This window comes from Vanacampus margaritifer, chromosome 9 (assembly GCF_051991255.1).
Source record: "Vanacampus margaritifer isolate UIUO_Vmar chromosome 9, RoL_Vmar_1.0, whole genome shotgun sequence".
Lineage (NCBI taxonomy): Eukaryota > Metazoa > Chordata > Actinopteri > Syngnathiformes > Syngnathidae > Vanacampus > Vanacampus margaritifer.
The window spans coordinates 26543672-26563318 of NC_135440.1; the positions used below are offsets into that span (position 1 = coordinate 26543672).

The 19647-nt window shown below is 40.5% G+C and overlaps 3 protein-coding genes across 4 annotated transcripts; 2 read left to right on the forward strand and 1 right to left on the reverse strand.

Moving 5' to 3' along the window:
• Positions 1-736: 736 nt before the first annotated feature.
• On the reverse strand, positions 737-7739 carry LOC144057671 (cell adhesion molecule CEACAM1-like). Of its 2 annotated transcripts, XM_077575501.1 has the most exons (7): positions 7590-7736; positions 4876-4921; positions 4350-4492; positions 3948-4271; positions 2658-2933; positions 2302-2547; positions 737-933 (listed from the first exon to the last, which is right to left on the reverse strand). In XM_077575501.1, the coding sequence occupies exons 3-7, from the start codon at positions 4399-4401 to the stop codon at positions 860-862; spliced, it is 972 nt and encodes a 323-aa protein (XP_077431627.1). In that variant the 5' UTR covers positions 4402-4492; positions 4876-4921; positions 7590-7736; the 3' UTR covers positions 737-859. The 2 variants fall into 2 exon arrangements, with proteins under 2 accessions (XP_077431627.1, XP_077431628.1); XM_077575502.1 differs by lacking the exon at positions 4876-4921 and having other exon boundaries at positions 7590-7739.
• Positions 6153-13178, forward strand: LOC144057670 (cell adhesion molecule CEACAM5-like). Its single transcript, XM_077575500.1, has 10 exons — positions 6153-6310; positions 6635-6973; positions 7549-7827; positions 8420-8686; positions 8830-9102; positions 9511-9768; positions 9862-9970; positions 10086-10132; positions 10244-10284; positions 11476-13178. The coding sequence occupies exons 1-10, from the start codon at positions 6265-6267 to the stop codon at positions 11716-11718; spliced, it is 1902 nt and encodes a 633-aa protein (XP_077431626.1). The 5' UTR covers positions 6153-6264; the 3' UTR covers positions 11719-13178.
• Positions 13179-15247: 2069 nt separating this feature from the next.
• LOC144057674 (uncharacterized) lies at positions 15248-17381 on the forward strand. The gene is made up of 5 exons (XM_077575503.1): positions 15248-15363; positions 15838-16092; positions 16435-16716; positions 16790-17068; positions 17143-17381. Exons 1-5 carry the CDS (start codon positions 15324-15326, stop codon positions 17223-17225), a joined length of 939 nt encoding a protein of 312 aa, XP_077431629.1. The 5' UTR covers positions 15248-15323; the 3' UTR covers positions 17226-17381.
• The last annotated feature ends 2266 nt before the right edge of the window (positions 17382-19647 follow it).

Sequence of the window (19647 nt, forward strand, 5' to 3'; positions counted from 1 at the left end):
TTTCCACATTCATTTTATTATGAAGCATATTCGATTATATATATAATATTATGTTGAAGATAATTTGATTTCTTTCTTTCTTTGGGGTTGTCATTAGCTGTAGTAAACAATCATCCAAATTATGCTGAACTTGATATATTTTTCACGTTCTGCATGTAGTGAATCTACATCACGTATCACTTTTCGAATTTTACCATTAAATTCTGTTTTTCACTTTATTAGGATTTATTGAGATTTGACCAATCATTTTACCAAAAAATACAATTGTCTGTAACAAGCAGGCAAGAAAATATTTATTTTTGGCGTGCATATTAAACGGTACAAAGTTTTCATATTTCGCTGTCAGTGCCATTTAAAAGTCGTTAATTATTTATGCAAGAAAGGTGGAGGCGTGAAGAACACGTGCTGTGTTAGTGCTTAGTGATTAACACAAGCACAACAACAAACCTTGATACATTCCGCGACTTTAGATAAATGTTTATTGAACGTGAACATCCCGATAAGGAGTTATCAGAAATCCATCAGAATTATGATCACCGTATCATTACACCGTGGCTTGACAGTTGGATGATAAAACAACAAAGTGAAGATGGCGAAAAGGTCAGATGAGGTTGAGATTGATGAGTTTAACGTGAGTGAATAATATGAACAGGTGACACATACATACATTAGCATTAACGGCTGGTAAAATGATGCACTATTAAAAGCTGTAAGTCATTAAATATTACGCAGAATGTCACAAGTCCTGATGTCATTTTTTATTATAAGCACTTAAGCTAATGGGTGTATAACATTGGAGGAGGGAGCAAGGGTGTTTGATACGCTTTATGAACACATCCCAATAAATTGCGGCAGTCTTTCAGATCAACTTGAGTCCCAGTGACGTCAAGACGATGCAAACCAGCGCCGACATACTGGGGGCGACGCAGCAGTCTGCATCGGAAGAAAAACACGTTACTCAGTTCCCATTTGCACACATCACTAGCGTGGGCTTCATCATTTTTTCGCTAAGCCACGCCCCAAAGAAGGCAAGCTGGCCACTCACAATTCGAAGAAGGCCTTCTTAATATTTATTTGTTTTGCTCTTTTGAAAGGAAATTGTGGTTCAATGATGGATGGACGGACGGACAGATAGATGCTAGCTGGTTGGATGTAATGCTGGACTGATCCTAACATCCTAACTCACAGGGATGTGATTTGACCAAAGTGAAATTATCTGAAAATTTAGCCGGGGGGTCTGGGGGCCGCTGGCACCCAGCTAGGTCCAGGGTCCGTGTTTTTAAGTACTTTCAATGCACTCACATGACAAAGAAATAAACAAAACAACAGCATCAATGTATATTGAACTATCCCATATAAAATGGCAGTTTTAGTCAACTCAAAATCAGTCACATTCAAAAACATTGGACTGCCTTTGCTTTTAAAAACTATCACTGAGAATATCATCATATCTAACTCATGTGATTACTAAGTTAACACATAAATAATGTTGAAGAGTTCAAATTTCATGAACAAATAATTGTATCATGACCAAATGAAAAGTAACTCATATTAGAGCATATTAAATGTCTTTGTTATCGCAGAAGATGTTATCTGTCGGAGTCATGTGCATACACAATGAACTACTAAAAAAAAAAAAAATCGGATTTTTTTTTTGGGGGGAGGAGATAAAAAAAAGCGGAATTCCGCGAATTAGCGGAGAAATCACATCCCTGTAACTCAGAATTAATGGATGGAAGAACCAATGTTTTTCATACAAATATTGACTGTAATTCTGCCATTGCGACGGCATCAGCGTATGCGAGTGACTTTCGTACCAAAAAGATTGGTTAATATTTCAGTAGGAGTGCAGACACTGGAAGCACCCATGCTGGTTCAGACTCTCATTTTTTTTTGTCGAACCTTAACTCTTTGACTGCCAGACGTTTTCAGAAACGGGTTGTCCCCAGTGCCAGCCGATTTTAAGCATTTTGACTGATCTTTCAAGGTCCACAGAAAATGTTGTGTTTGGACTATGGAAACACACATACTACCAAATGAAAGATTGGACTCTCATCTTTCATCAGAAAAAAAAAAGTTTGTTTCTACCTTATTCCGTTCTTCAGTAATCAACAACAGAAAATGGTTAGTTTCACCTCTGTTTTGAAACAAACGTCTTTTAACGTCTTTGGCACTCCTCCATAGGATTTTACTAAACGTTATTTAACGTTTTTGGCAGTCAAAGAGTTTTAACAACTCTAACTAAGGGGCGGTGGTTCTTAGTGAAAGGTGACTATGCAGTGAGAAAAAGCGCTCAAATACCCTGCAACATGTGCACCGTTGAGACTTCCAAGCCGGTGATTTCGTTGTGCGCCGTGCAGGTGTACTGCCCCAGGTGGCGCTTTTGCATCTCCTCGATGTAGTGCTGGGGGCCGGTCATGACCGTGCGCTTGAACTCCCAGGTGAACTTGGCCTTTGGCACCGAGTCGGCCGAGCAGAGCAGCGTGACGCTGTCCTCGAGTTCTGCGCCAACCGGATCCTGCTCGATAAACGGTTCGTCAGGCCCGTCTTAACAGAAAGGACGGAGAGGTTGTTAGTCTATTGCTCTGAAATGACTAAAATGGAGAAACAAAGCTTCAGGTGATATGACTTGATTATGTAATCCAAGATGCACTTACAGAAGACTTTCAGCTTGCATTTGGCTGTCGCAAAGCTGATGGCGTTGCTGACGTTACACAGAAACACTCCAGAGTCCTGCCTGTGCACGGGACTGATGGACAGCACTCGGCCGTCGTCGTAGAAGTCGAACCTGCCGCCGGGGAGCAGCGGTTTGCCTTTTCTCATCCACACTCTGCTGGTCACTGTACCGTCAGCGTCACACGTCAAGTTGAGCGAGCTTTGACCTTCTATCAGGTTTTCTGTGGGACAGGCCATAGCAGCGGCGGACACTACACCTGAGAATGAAAAAAAAGGAAGCAATGATAGGGGCCATGTCATGGAAAATTGACTTATAAATTGCTTTTATACAAATAGTTTCGCCCGATGAGTGTTTGAAGATCCAACAAGTAAATATGTTTATTTTGCTGGCTATTGAATTGTGACATTGTCACATATTCCTTGATTCACCCTTTCCAAGTGACTACACTGACTGAAAATCGATCACGTCACAGCCAAAAGGTAAGCAGAACTGCACTGAGTTTTGATGGATGCGCAGATTAGCGTCAGCAAAGAAATGTAGCATCAAATTAGCTTTACATACGTCATTGTCCGGTGAAGATGTTGACACATTGGTGGTATTCGTGTTCGGTAATGTGTCTGCTGCATGCACCACGTACACCAATCTGCACAAGTGTATGAAGTGCTGCCTCCATGAGTGAAAATACGGTCTATGCTTTCTTTGTTTGCACTTGCTTTTTCTTCTTTTTTTTTTTTTTAGACCCGGAAGTCAACATTCAGCCACCCATTGTTCGTCATGGCGAGAGAATCCCTACTTGCAATTGGCACAGAAGCATCCGATGAACAGTAGCTCACTGGCATTGCCCCCTCAAAATAGACAAAAATTGGGGGTGGAAAAAAATTAATGTGGAAAAAAATTGTAAAATAAAGCAAAGAATAAAGCACCAAAATCTAGTTGCTTCTTTCTTGGCCCATGTGCAATCAACTTGTAATTGGCTCGCGTAATTTTCTGCTTGGTGGAGGTAATTACAGCGAATGGAATGAACTGATTGTTAAGAATTCACTTATATGGAATCAATTGTCGAATAATCTTGTTTCCAAGAAAAATAACGTGTCCAGGCAATGTTACCCTCCTTAATACAACGCTGCAATCGAAAAGAGGATTTCAGAAGATTTAATGAAATGCTCCCATTTGATTTAAAACATTATTCTAAAACGCAACTGAATTGATATTTCCAGTGGGACGTTGAGTCAAATGTATTACATTTATCATGTCAGCTCATCCTACTCACTTTGCACATCCAATTGAACAAATCCTTGAATCGGCAGGCCGCCGTGCGGGATGATGATTAACTCATATTCTCCGCTGTCGTCCTCCGTCAGGTTTTTGAGCACCAGGGATCCCGTGCGTTTATCCAGGCTGATCCTGCCCTCGTAGTCTTCTCCCACCACATCCACGTTGGTCGAAGTGACCACATTGATGGTCGTGTTGAAGCTCCAAGTCAGCGCCACAAAGGGTTCGGACGTGGGCGTCAGGGACGTGGCAAAGGTCACGCTCTGTCCAGGTGTCCCGCGGAGCGAGTCGGCCGGGATGATCCCAGCTCCGTGGCAAACGCCTGCAAAAACAGCAGCACGGTTACCATACCCGACACATCACAGCATGTTTGACCCTATGAAACCGGCGTTGTTTATACCTGAAAACAGCAGCACAACGATGGCAGCCCGGCGAAAAATGTTATACACCATCGCGTTTTATTCTTCCTGCTCCTCTTCTATTATTGTATAACTCGTGTCTGCTCTGTTTGAGCAGCAATGGAACAAGTGCCTTGGAGATTATCTGCAATAAAGAAGACATGATATCAACAAGTTCAATACTCAGCAGGCTTAATTATTACCTCCATTAACACCATCAAAGTTACATAAGCAACAGTATGATCAACAAAGTAGCCCAGCTAGGCTAGAATATAAATTATTGTCATTGTTATTAAATGTTGAAGAACCACTGGAATGATCCCTACTATCCTAAAAAAAAAAAAAAAAGCAATTCAGAATTGGGGGTCCTTCGCTACTACAATATTAGGGAAAAATACAATATAACTGAACCTCAATGTCGAATACTCTAAAATCATACCATTTAAATTTCATCTTAATATGTCTCCTTCAAAATCATATTCTTCTAATTCATAATATGAAGCAAGACAAACTACCAAGATTACTTACATCTTTCTGGATTAATCGTGCCGGGTGTGCTGTTCCTCTTCCAGTCCTGTAGGTGGTGGTAGGTGGAAAGTTGACTCAAATATTTTTGATTAAATTTTTGGTGTAATCTTGTACTCTTATCACCAAAATCCACTTTTTATCATCGAGTTCCAAAACCAGGCTTCGTATTAATAATCAATAAAACATAGCGTTTATTTGGTGCGTATCTTAGATAGATCGAGAATATGATACAAAAGTATTGTTTCATCCTGTTGGATTTCTGATGGCCGTGAGTTGGAGTTGGTCAAAGTGTGCGTTGCTGCCACCAGACACACGCAGCAAGCTTTTTTCAATGCAACTCTATTTTCTGCTCAGACCTAATGTGACAGTGAAGAATGAAAATAAATAATGGCATATGTTTGTTAAAAAAACATTTTAATTACTGCCAGACGTTTTCAGAAAAGGGATGCCGTGGGTGCCAGCCGATTTTAAGCATTTTGACTGATCTTTCAAGGTCCATAGAAAAGTATGTGTTTGGACTATGGAAACACACATACTGCCAAAACAAGATTGGACTCTCATCTTCCATCAGAAAAAAAAAGTTTGTTTCTACCTTATTCCGTTTTTGAGTAATCAACAATAGAAAATGGTTAGTTTCACCTGTTTTGAAAAAAACGTCTTTTAACGTCTTTGGCACTCCTCCATAGGATTTTACGAAACGTTATTTAACGTTTTTGGCAGTCAAAGAGTTAATGTATTATACCTTATGATAATTCAAGTAGAAATTCCTTAGGATTCAACGAACTTGCATTTCCTGCTCTGTCTATATAGTCCAATGCGTAAGTGGCAAAATTCGATTGCATTTGGTGCAGATATCGATATAATGTATACTATGCTGAGCCTCTAGATTGTTAACTGATTTTCACTATGTAGGGTTACGATGTTGGATGTTAGGATGAAACATTGAGTAAAAGTTTTTGAATGGTGACGGTTGTAACTTCTGACACAAACTTCTGATTTCTATTATTTTCATGGGGAAAATTGTTGAGAAAGTCCAATAATGTGACTTACTGTGGATGGCAATCACATAAAACTTCAAATTAATTCTGCTTTTTGGCTTGACAATACACAAAACATATCCAGTACATGTAATCATATCCTTGTATCGACTTGCAGCACAAACACTAGAGGGCGACGCTATGCCACGATTGTGGTTGCAGGTGTGACCTGCAGCTTCCGCGTTACTCTCTTGGCCGGTGCTGTTGGACTGTGGCCCAATTCACAGGTAGGTCGGCTTCTGCCTCTACTTGGACATGTACAATTGGAGCTGCCGAATGAGCACATTTATTGGTGGCACTTGAAGCCTGGTAGATGCCACATTCTCTGCTGTACAAACTGCAGCAAGATTAAATGGACACACTAGTGGGGTTTTGTTTTGTCGCTGTGGCTTTTACAGGTAAGGCTGCCCAATATTCGAGTACTGATCTGGTTGACCTAAAAATGGCGAGTGTAAACTAATAATGGTGATGTGTGTGAACAGCATGTTTTTGAATGTAATGATAATATAAGTACTGTCGTCTCAAAAACACTAAGTTGTATTCGGGAAATGTTTCTTTGTAGATTGAGCAAGCCTGTCAAAGTGCAACAAACTAATCCTGGCCATAAACTTAATGATTGGGCACTTTAGAGCCTGGACAAATATTCATTTATTTAACAATGATTTGAAGTTTCAACTTTCACCCAAGAACAGATATTTTGTATCACTGGCTCTGTCCTACAGGTTTGACCGCGGGATCCGGCGTGTTGCCTGACGGGCCTCTGGCCGCAGCCGTGGGAGGCTCGGTGAGGTTCGACACGACACTGGATCTCACGGCGACGCCAATCCTGACATCGTCCTGGATATTTTACAACGTCAGCGACATCGAAATAAAAGTCATAACGGTCACACCTGCAGCAAACAATACTGGGCCCGCGTACGACGGCAGGATTACTTTCTTCATGCAGTCTGGGTCTCTGGAGCTCAGCAAGCTGACGCTCAATGATAGCGGAGAATACAGACTTCAAATCACAACAGTTGACGCCACATTATTCACTGGATCTACCACACTGCAGACGCTTGGTGAGCAGATGTTTCCCGTGTCGAATGTGAGATGATGAGCAGAATACGTCGACTGCATTGTAATTTGATGTATGTGTTTACATGTGACGTATAGTATACATCATGCTGCATGGGTTATTCATGAGAGAATTCCTTGTCCACACTAAGGCTGAAATAATCCATCCATTCTTTATAGAGCTTGTCCTCATTAGACCAGAGGCCTTGAGTGAGTAATCTGGACATTCGGACCATTTCCTGGGGGGGGCCAGGCTGCTATATACTCTGCTCAGGGCCGCTACTGAAGCCCGCAGAAGCATTTTGAAATCAGCAAATACTGTATAGGGTTAAAGGTAGGCACGTCAATGAATTTTGACGGTCCACCTTCGTCAAGTGCCAGGACACCCGTCCGTCATCGTCAAACCGTCATTATTTCAAGCCGAAACCAAACTGTAATCGTCAATCCTGCATCGTTTCTTTAAAACACGCTTCTGCTTCGCTAAATTACAGCCGCTATTTTAGGACCGTCAATAAATTATAAATAAATAAAAAAAAGAAATAAAAACAATAAAACCACCAGCATGACTTTTCACCCACAGTTCCAGTCTCCGATGTAAATGTAAAGGTCAACAGCACAGACCTGGTGGAGTTCAACAGCACTGTCCGTCTGTCCTGCGCTTCATTGGGAACGTCCGCGTCCTTCCATTGGATGAACGGCAGCGGCGAGATCTCGGCCAGCGACAGAGTTCAGCTCAGCGACGGAGGCGCTACGCTAACCGTCGCCCCCGTGACCCGCTACGACCAGAACTCGTTCAGATGTCGCGTGTCCAATCTTGTCAGCGAAGACACCAGCGAGTCGGTGCTTCTTTCCGTCAACTGTGAGGGCCACTCTGGAAACATCTCACACCCACCAAAACATTTGATCCACCTGTACAACCAAAAGAGATCCAATAGAAAAGGCGTCAGTAACATAAATATTAATAGGAGTAACATTTTAACAATCTTAAAAATAACCTAGACCTTACACTTCTCATGTGAAGGTTCATTTTAAAGTCGCGATCACAAAAGACACACACACACAAAAACTCAAAACATTGGACATTTATCCTCTCATGTGAAAAAAAAATAAACATCAAAGATTAATGGGATTGAATGTCTGGATTGTCAAAAAATACAAAAATAACGTCCCTGGGAATGAGTGAGTTAAGTTATCAGATAAGCTAACAGTTAGCCTAGCTTCTTCTATTTCAAGGACACCATACACTATACGTCCGGATTTTTTCTTCGTCGTGTCGGGTTTCAGACATTTTAAAAATGTGTTAAATCCTAGAAATCAGTACGCTTGTACCTCGCTTTACTAGATTGTGCAGGTGTGCCAAATGTTGTGGTCAGTCAATATATAACATTACGTATTTCCAAGATATCTTGTGGCTGTTTCCAAATATGTCATCTACGCACCACGCTTTTCAGACGGCCCGGACGATACAAAACTTGATTTTTCGCCGCAGCAAGAATACATCGCAGAAGGGTCAAATGTCTTCCTTTCCTGCTCGGCCGACTCCAAACCGGCGGCCATGTTTAACTGGTTTGTGGATGGGAAGGACCTAAGTATTTCAGAATCACAACTCCCGCTTATAAACATTCAGCAGAGTAAAAGTGGAAACTACAACTGCCAGTCCTTTAACAACAAGACTCTGAGATATAAAGAATCTCAGCAATTGCCGATTAAAGTGCTAAGTAAGAAAAATGACTCTCTATTTTATGCTAGTTCTTCTTCAATTTGCATTCTTTCTAATCGTTCAGAAAATACAAATCAGAAATGACTGTTTCTAGTTTTATTTTAAGAAATAAAAATGTCATCTATATTCTGTGTTCAACAGAGAAAATTTCCGGCACCTCAGTCACGCCATCAATGGGTCACCCAATTGAGGGGTTGCCTTTGGATATTACCTGCGAGGCCACCGGGTCGGTCTTCTTTAGACAGTGGACGAAGGGCGGCTCGGTGCTCGTCCCGGATGAGCGTGTGACGCTCCACAACGAAAACAGAACCCTGTCCTTCCGCGCCGCCACGAGATCGGACAGCGGTCCGTATTCCTGTCGGGTCATCAACCCCATCGACCAGGAAGAAGGAACCGTCAGCGTGCTTGTTAACTGTAAGTGATTGAAATTCTGCTAATGTCGGAACAGAGAAGCACTTCAGTGCAACTCACACAGTAACACAATTGAGATGTGTTTGACTCTTGCTTATGTACAGAATTTCTGTCAGTGTTTACGTAGCATGTAAAAGCTCTCCAAACCCCAACCTATCTATCCAATTCATTTCAAAGAAACAACAAGTCATCAGTGACGTCAAACCAGTTCACACCAATTTATATCTGGTGCGCCTCTCTCAAAAAAGTCGATCGTTGATACATGGAGGTGAAATGATTTTTAAAATGCAATTATTCTGTTTGGTTTGTGAAATCAAAATAGATTTTTCGATTCAAATCGGTACCGAACACTCCAGGACAGATTGTATGACTTTACAAACTTCAAACTTTGACCATTGCTCTGTCTTGCAGATGGGCCAGACCCTGCCCAAATCACGGGACCGAGCCAAATAAGCGTGAGGCGGACTTTGACGTTAACCTGCTCCGCCGCGTCCGTCCCATCTGCCACATACACATGGACGCTACTGAACCACACAGAAGCGCTGCATAATTCTTCAACGTTCGTCAAAGACAACGTCAACATTTTAGACAGCGGGAGCTACGTCTGCAGCGCGATGAACCATATTACTGAGAAAAGCAAGTATGCGGTACATAAGTTGGCTGTGACAGGCAAGTAGAAGCACTGATTCTTAAAACAGGCATTTGGAACACGCATCATCACACCTTACGGGAAGAGAGATTTCTGCTTGTATACATTGGCAGATGAACCAGTTGATCCGTGTCCAGCTGGTTGCATTGCTGCCATCGTAGTGTCATGTTTCATCGTCTGCGCAGCAGCTGCCGGTGGCGGATATGCTTTTTATCGTAAACGGTAAGTACAGTATACTACATTCCCGACAATGTCTGAGCCGAAAGTCAGACGAAATAAACATTCTTTGACAAAAGAGCATAACTGAATGCAACATTATCCCAATCTCACAATGCAGGAACAAGCCAAAGAATCGCTCCGACAGCAACAACTCCGACAAGACAGGTAAGTGTCCCATGAGAACGATTGGACTGAAACTTTTTGGACTTAATCCCACTCGACTGAACATGATGTTGTTGATTGAGTCATGTTTCCTGGAATGGATTTTTTTTGCAGGAGGAAAAGGCCACGACAACACAGCAGAAACCAAAGATCAGGTACAAAAATTCAGTTAGTCCGAACCGACAGACAAACATTTAGAGATCCTCCAAAAATCAGGAAGTCGTCTGCCAACTGAGGAACCGATCACTGTAAAACCCCACGACTGTAAAATTGTAAAAACACAAATGGTTTGAGGAAACCGATTGTGCTCATTGAAGTCATTTCAATTAAATTTTTGTTGCAATAAGTCAAAAAACAAAGTGTGGTTTGACAACAGAAGTTTGTTTTACGTAATCATTACTCAACTGTACTTTCTCTTGTGCGGCTCTTTCAAACTTTGAGGCACTCAAAGTGCTTTAACATTGTCCTGGTTGCGGGTTCCACGCTCAACTCTTGCGACCATGTCAACGTGTCCTTAAGCAAGAAACTGCACTGCCAGTTCCTCCTGGTTCATCAGTACAACTGAAAAAGAGTTATTGGGGGGGGGGGGAGAAGAAAATTTACTCGGGAGTTATTGCTACAAGATTTATGCTACTTAAGACTTCTGAATTATCAACTCTTCAGCTGTCCTGTCGATTAAAGGCTAAAAAGCCAAAAATATACTTAGGAACAGCGCTGTACATACTTCACCTCTAAATTTATTAGTCAATTTTTTACTGCCTGTAAAAACAGACAAAAACGGATACAATATCAATGAGGAAAAACCCTTCCTTCAGATGTAGAAGCAGAGCTGTGACATTAGTGTTTAAAGGAATGATTGTAAGGAAATAAGAAATAATCTGATCTACAGTGATAATGTTGCCACCATAAAACTTTTGATTGACCGTGTAAGCAGTTTGTCGCCATTCCCCATAAAGCATAGCTCTCAAATCCCTGCTCCGATTGATCTACAATTTGAGATTTTGTGTTGTGCCAAGACTATCAACAAATACACCAAGTTTCATTCAAATCAAAACCTGTTTGGTTGAACCCATTGGTTGTTTTGGCACGGAACGACGACCCTTTGCGAGTCTGATGTGGCGATTTTGCGGAATGAGGGTGGCTGAAGTAAGAGCACTGAATTCATCAATTTACTTTGATGACTGAGTCTGGGATCATGTTTTTATTTCTTTGGACTTTGAACCAGGAAGGAGATACTTGGCTAACAGTTTTATTGTGAGAGGAAGAATGCCTTATCTATCTGTTATTGTCTAGTTAGAGAAGTGGTACTCATAGTTAGTTATATATCCTTTGCATCTTTAAATCAGGAGTTGAACTATGCAGACCTGAGTGATCTCCACCCAAAGGACGGCGCGAGAGTCCAGCCGGAGCTCGAGGATGGCCAGACAGTATATGCCGAGGTCCGAGTGAACAACGGACCTCCTTCCTACAACGCGCACATACGGCGCATGAAGAGGCAAGCCCCGTTAGAAGCCAACAAAGGCCAATTCCGCCCTCAGGTTCACAGCAACGAGTCGTTTCGTGGAAGTGCAGACCAGTCAACAGTTTGACGTCACACGTGGTCACACTTCCTTAATGGCGCGCTAATGGAGGCTTGTTGTTTGCGTAGTCAATTTGCGCGCGTGTTAATCATTCATTTGATGACTGAGGGTTGCAAATGCACAACGTTTGCTCGACTAGATTGCGACTGTACACAGATCTGATCGGCTGAACTGGATTGCAAATTTCTGATCAAATTGGTGATCGGTTATTTTTTTTTTTTTTACTTGCCGATCGGAGATCGACTCCAAAATCCTGATCGTGTAAAGCGTACTGTCTACATGAGTTGATCCAAAATGGATTTATTGATTAAAAAAAAAAATAAATGTGTTATTCATTTGTCTTGTTAAATCATCAGTTAACTGATTTATTAGAAATCAAGGAATAGTGCAATTTATTACAGACATCTAACATGTATTTATTTTTTGAACAATTGGTTAATTGTAATTAAATTTATTATAAATAATCATGTGCAAACATAATAAATAGTACAATATTTTTTTTTACATATACTGTATATTTAACATGGATTTATTTATGTCATTAAATAACAGTTAGTTAATTAAAAATAATGCAATAAGAAGACATGTTTTTTTCATTTTATGAAAAAAATTAATACTGCTTGAAAAGCAGCATGCATTGTTATGTTATTATTAAAATTAACCATTTAACAAATTTCCCACATGCGCACATTTGAACTATTTTTTTCCTTTCAGTGCACTCCAGTTGACCTCAGTTCTGCTGTCATCGAAGTATTAACTGTGTTTGTTTTTCTGTTTTGCAACACTCAGCCCGCCCCATTCAACTACTGGGCCAATGCCGAATACGGCATTTGTTACCATGATGACCCACGGTCAGTTAGGTGGTTGTGATGACGTAAGGGACTACTTCTAGCCTATGGTGTGAAGAAGAAGAAAAATAAGAAAGCCTCCATAAAGATGTAAAGATTATTTATTTTTTTCACTTGTGGAGGCAGCACTTCATCACCAAGCCGCTGAATTATACTTAGTATAGCGGCTGCAAGCCTCCACTTTTGGCCAAACATTCAAGTATGTGGTAGTTCTCAGATGCCAACGTTGATGAGGCTGTAAGCTAACGCTAATCTGTGCTAACGCTGCAGTTCTGCTTATCTTTGTAGTGTAGATTGTGCCTCCATGTGATGACCAAATTCTGGTTGGCACATAAAAATAGCTGATCCTCACTGAGCCTTGCTGCTTTACGCCAGAGAGACTTTTTATGTCACAGGTAGTCAACATGGCTCACTCGCCCAAAAATGTCAAATTTCCAAAACATGCTTTTTAAGTACTATAAATGTAAAGTGGTGCTGTTCAATTCACTTCTCGATGTACAATATAATATATCCCTAGCATCCTAATGTGAATGAATGTATTCATCCGACCAAAGTGAATGTAGCACGTTTAAATATTGTTTTAAAGATTTTTCAAAAGTTTAAAATTGACTAAAAGAGTCATGTGAATGTGATGTCTCTCAAAGGGGCAAATTAAACACTTCTTCTTGTGGGTTGTGTCCATACTTCTTCTTCTTTTTTTTATCTTCACATTGTTTAAAGGTTGTAAATATTATCTAGCCAGGAACTCGCCTATTTATGACCTTCCGATATTGCACGTGCTATCCAAGCTGAGCAGATACCTGTTAAAGATCATCCAATGAGAAGCCGACAAATACAAATTAAAATATTACATGGGAATGGAAATGTATGGACAAAAGCTGATTTTTATCCATCGACAGTCGTCATTCACAGGGCACATACATGGAGAAAGACAACCATTCACATTCACACCGTCACGTGGCCCTCACGCACGTGAGGCGAACAATCCGCTACACCATCAATGACCACTGTTTATTATGCAAATGTTGCTATTCTTGTCTTTTGTGGTGTGTGTTTATACATTAGAATTATGGTCGATTGTGAGCACACAACACGGTTTCACATTGGTGGATAAAACATTATCAAGTTTTAGGCCTCTTACTAAATTGTATTCATCCATTTACACTTTGCTAACTCACCTACTGTATTTTTTCTGTAGAAAACAATTTAAACTATTCGTGTCAATCCGCCCAAAGTGGTGCGTGACATTTGCATCCCCAGAAGTTTTGTTTTGATAAATTATTGACAAAATCAGCTGGGAAATTCATTGTTTTAATTTTTTTATTAGGCAATGTGACCTGCACATTTATTTGATTGCGATAAATAAATAAAAATAGCCTCTTTTTTTTTTCCTAAAATTTGATTTTTCTATCAAATCCCTCTAAAGAAGGGGTATCAAATTTTTTGTCGTAGGCCACAATAAAGTGACGGTGTTCCTCAGAGGGCCGTTATGATTTAAAAACCATAAGTTTAATTGACATTATACCACAACAAATTGATGGGTAACTCTTTTTAAAAGACAATAATTGTTCAAATTACTCTAAAAATGGGTTTGGTAACAAAACAATTATTGTCTGAAAATTTTAATTTTTATTTATTACATATAATTTTGGTGGATTTTTGCAAGAATCGTGGAAGTTGATGGACAGGATTTGTTTTCATATGCCACATAAATATGATGTGGTGGGCCAGATTTGGCCCCCGGGCCAGATGGCTAGGAACATTTCAAAATTCTACCATTGCAAGCAGACAGGTACTGTACCTACCTGTTGAAAGTTTGCACATTCCAAAGTCATTACTCTGCCGAAAGTTATCTGACCCCTCATCGTCCTAACTTGTTGACGTCCAGATATGGCGGCCGTTGAGTGTGTTTGAGGAAAATCAAGTCGTTCTCTTTTCACTTCACCAATTTTCCCACTCGGCACTTACAAAACGTGCGCTGAATCATAATAATATTAACAATACTGATTAAAATGTGTGCACTACACTAACTAAACTACATGTTTACCGTCGAATTCTGGCGGGTTCCGACATTTTCTTGACGGCTACGTCACGTGACTGTGTCCAGGGGCGCCATTGGTTCATCACCGTCACTTCTTCTGATGCGTTCGCAAACACTTGGGAAAAGTACGGAGGATTTGTTGGTTTACCATGCAAACTGATAACAATTGCGTTCAGGTACACTTGGTGAATGGGTAACTTTTATAAACACAAAATGTGTCGAAACTACACACAAGCCCCACCAAAGTACACAGGGAGCTATTTGTTGTGAAATTCAAATTCCAAAGTGTTTTAGTGCAAAGTAGAATTGTTGCAATAAACACAAAGTGCAAAGTAGATACAATCCAATTACAGCATATCAACGATAAACCAAGAAACAATATGTTTTATTATAAAGTAAATAAAGCTGGAGTGAAATGTCCCATTATATAATTACTGGTCAACTTGTGTGTTTAGGCCTTCAAGCTTTTAGGAGAAATAGCGCCCTCAGGTGGATAACGACCTGAACGCGCTCGTTATCGATTGCTAAATCCCGGATGAGTTTGGTTTCCCGTTACTTCTCACCTCTAGGAAATTTCCACTTTGTCTACATCATCTTGCACCATATATTATAGTTAGTTGTGAAATTGAAGGCGTGGCCAAGTGTCATACGTTTCTTAGCATATAAAAGACTAATTCTGTTAGAACCCCACAACCACAACACAAGATAGTCCACGCTGGGAGAAGATGGTCGCCATCTACATTGTTTTGATGCTGGTACTCAATGGTAAGAGAGGATCTTCACAATAAATGTACATATATTATGTATATTGATGTTACCTAGTGCTGGATGATTAATCGATCTTATTTGTCAAATTTATCATTATTATTATTATTATTACTTAGCAACTTTAATGTTACTTTAAACTAATGTAACCAGTTTGAACATCAAACAATCGTACTTGATGAATCAATTAACATGTAGCTATTATTAATATCACATAGGGATGAGGTAAATCAAAATTGTATCTAAATAAATGTTTGAATACATACAGCTATAAAAGACGCTAATTGAATACAGCTCAACCGTGTTTAACAAATACATACTTTAATAATATTTTTTTTCTAAGGTTTAAGACACCGTAAATTCCATAACATACATACAACAGTTTGAACTTTTAATTAAGTGATCTTCACACTACAAACCACTAGAGGAAGCCAGTATAACAGGCCTCTCCATCTTGTAATCCCTGTCGTGCAGGTGGACAAGCATCGGGCTTCAAATTAAAAATTGCTTGGACTGGTAGGGTGACCGCCGGTTCCAGCACCACATTTACGTGCTCGTCCAACTGCTTGGCTAACTGCACCTACTCTTGGTCCTTGCTGGGCCAAACGTTCAATGGGAGCACGCTCACCTGGACGCCCGATGGAATGCACCAGTCGGTGACGCTGCAGTGCACCGGGCGACAAAATATGGGATACTCCAGCACCACGAGCCTCATTCTGGAAATTAAAAGTAAGTACAGTGCAGCAAATCGATCACAATACTGGTGGTAGTACTAGCTAGTACTTGGAGTGTGGAGGAGCCTCGATCTGTTTACCTTTATTTCTACAACAAAACAATGTCAGCCTTGTCTTATACTGAATGATTCTTCACAAAAAACAACATTTGAGTTGTTTCATGCCACTCCCAGTTGTTTACTGTCAAAATAAACAGATCTAAGAAATACATATGGCCTAAATCAAGCCCATTTAGCTTTATGCTAACAAAGAAAAAAGCCACATAAAGACAGTGTTGTAAGTAATTGATCAAAAGATATCTGTATCGAGCAACGGATGTCATATTTTACATTTTCAGATCCAGTGTCAGTACAAATCAGTCCACCCGGTTCGGTCCCATCTCTGAACCGGTCCGTGGATCTCGTCTGCCACGTTGATGGAGCGCCACCTCCCACCTCTTCTGCGCAGCCGGTGGTCTGGTACAAAGACGGACAGAAGGTGATCTGGCGGGATCATATGGACCTGCTCCTAAACACGACACTCCATTTTGACTCGCTGCTAGCATCTGATGCCGGATTCTACAATTGTGAGCCCGTCCTGAACAAGAAGAGGGTTTTCAGTCTGGGCTACCTGCTAAGCGGTAAGTACATCAGGAGCCGGAGCGCTTTCTAGTGAGCGTTTTTGTGTCAGCCGACATTTTATTGTGGTTGCAGTTGATACACAGTGGAACGTCAGCATCAGCGGGCCCGACGACGTGTTTGCGGGACGACTGAGCACGTTCACCTGCTTGATGACCTGCACCTTGAATGTGGACTGCACCGTGAGGTGGCCGTTCGAGGACGGCTTCCCCCTGGGAAGCTACGTCTCCGTGCATGAAAACCAGTTCTCGTGGATTCCCTACGTGGCGGGAACATTTCAAAATCTCACCTGCGTTGTGGAGAACGTAGCAGCCGGACGCTCGGCCAAGGCCACCAAGATGGTGGAAGTGAAAGGTAACAGCGGGATGATCATAGCTCAGATATTGTCCGATTGACGCTATAACCGATTCAATGATCTTCTTCTGCAGGTGTTGCTCTATCTGGATCCTTACAGCTCACTGGATTTTCTATTTTGGTTTTAGGAATGCCTCTGCTATCGATGGTTTACTAATAACTCAGTGTTACTTGACTTTTTATTGCTACGTTGACTTATTCTGTATTTTCTAAAATAATTTCATCAAAGTGGTCAACCTTGACTTTTTAACTTCTTGTTGTATAAAGTTGGAGTTTCTGCCAATCAAGTGTGAAATTAAACTACCAAGTCAAATCTATTGTTCTCTGGTTATTTCTGACAATGTGTGCTGTTCTGCACTTCCGCCCTACTGTGATGCAAGTGGGCTTCATTTACATAATAACGTTTTATTTGCACTCAATACACAGCGGTGCCTTCAGATGCAAATTTAATTCAACCCATAATCACACTGATGACCCAAAACACTTCAAGTTACCCCCCAAGAGGCAGTATAAGTTATGCAGACACAAATGGAAAAAAAAAACATTTCTTTTACTGCTACTGTAAGTGACTCAGTAAGAGGTTGTAATAGTCATATTTAAAAGAGGATAAAAATATATATGCCAATGAATATTGTTAGATTATCTGTATAATATCCATTGCTTCAAAAACTGCAACCAACAATGCACATGCAACAAAAAAGCAGTCCATTTATACACACAAGTGCTGAGTGAAAATATTTGTATTGTCTTTGGGGATTTTCACACACAAACCACGCCCACCCTCCCTCCCCAAACTTTGGACTATGCTTATGCAAGTAGAAGCCACCCATTGGTCGTCATGGTAACAAAAGCTGGTCTCACCATTGGCCCGACAGAATATGGACGAGATGTGGGCTGCTTCATTTGCATCAAACCGGCTCACTATATTTCATCGAGAGACAAGAAAGAGGTTGTGTAAAGTATTAGTCGATTTGGCTATATTGAGAGGGATTAAAAAAAGAAAAGAAAAAGAAAGCACACGTGTTATTTTGACACCAGGAAACTATAAAATGGTCAAAAACTGCACAATATGTCTCATTGAAAAAGTTTTTTTCTTCAGTGCGTCTTCCGTGTCTTTACTGCACACGTTCAGTGAACAATTAACACGATGGATGGTCGCATGTTGACCATAAAGCGCCAGATGGCCGGCTAGTGTGGATTTAGCATTGCGACGCTTTGTTTGACTCGATGACGACCTATGACCAGCTGGTGTTATTGATTTACTCGCAGCTAAAGGGAAGCTATTGTGACGCACGTCTGGAAATTCCAATGACACTTTTTTTTTTTTTTTACATACTTATGAAATACTGAAGGCGTGTGAATCACAGAAAGCAAACAGGTGAGGGAGACAAAGGCCTCCGGTGCGTTTTGACTCATTACTAAGAAAGCCCCTCTTGCTGTATTTGCCTATAGATTATCTCACCCTGTCCTATATGGATTTAAGATATGAAAGTTAGACAATAATTAAGTTAGTTTTACATTGTCATCAAGTTTAGGTGTGTCCAACAAACATTTTCCTATTTCTGGTGAGTTGTTGAATGTTCAGTACGTAGTTGGAGGTACTGAAACCCACCAGGTTCCTTTGTGCAAATCCCCAAACTTTTTTTTTTTTCAACTTCAACACATAGGTTTACTGGTGGACAAAACAAACGGGGAGGGGAAGAGATTTAGCAACTTCACTATATCTGGACTGACTTGTTTGAATGGTCAATCTGATTAAAATCCTGAATATCTCCTTTTTTTTGGGGGGGGGGGGGGGGGTGAAAAGGAAAAAATCCTGACTATCTGGAGCAGATAGATAGATTAACTCTTTGACTGCGAAAAACGTTAAATAACGTTTAGTAAAATCCCATGGAGGAGTGCCAAAGACGTTAAAAGACGTTTTTTTTTTTCAACACAGAGGTGAAACTAACCATTTTCTATTGTTGATTACTCAAAAACGGAATAAGGTAGAAACAAACTTTTTTTTCTGATAAAAGATGAGAGTTCAATCTTTCATTTGGTGGTATGTGTGTTTCCATAGTCCAAACACATAATTTTCTGTGGACCTTGAAAGATCAGTCAAAAATGCTTAAATCGGCTGGCACCCACGGCATCCCTTTTCTGAAAACGTCAGATATAAAAGGCAGTGGCCCCAGAATTGAACTCTGTGGGACACCATATGCTCCATGACCATTCGGAAACGTATGGTGTTCCACAGGGTTCAATTCTGGGGCCACTGCTGTTTACATTCTATCTAAAAAAATATATATATACATATATATATTAAAAAAAAAAAAAAAAAAACTATAACAACAAAAAAAAGGCCGTGGCGGTTGTCTTTTAAAGTGCTGTGTAAATATGGAATGGAGTTCAAGGATGTCAGTCAGCATCAACATCCTAGTCCAGCACAACTAGCTATCTAGCAAAACTTTCTCAATTCAAGATGAAAAGAACCAGATTCAATGAAAATAATACTCTCCCTCTTCATTTTGTTTACCAATAAACCCTATACCTATGTCTTGAATTAGATAAATAAATCCCATTTTAATTTTCAATAA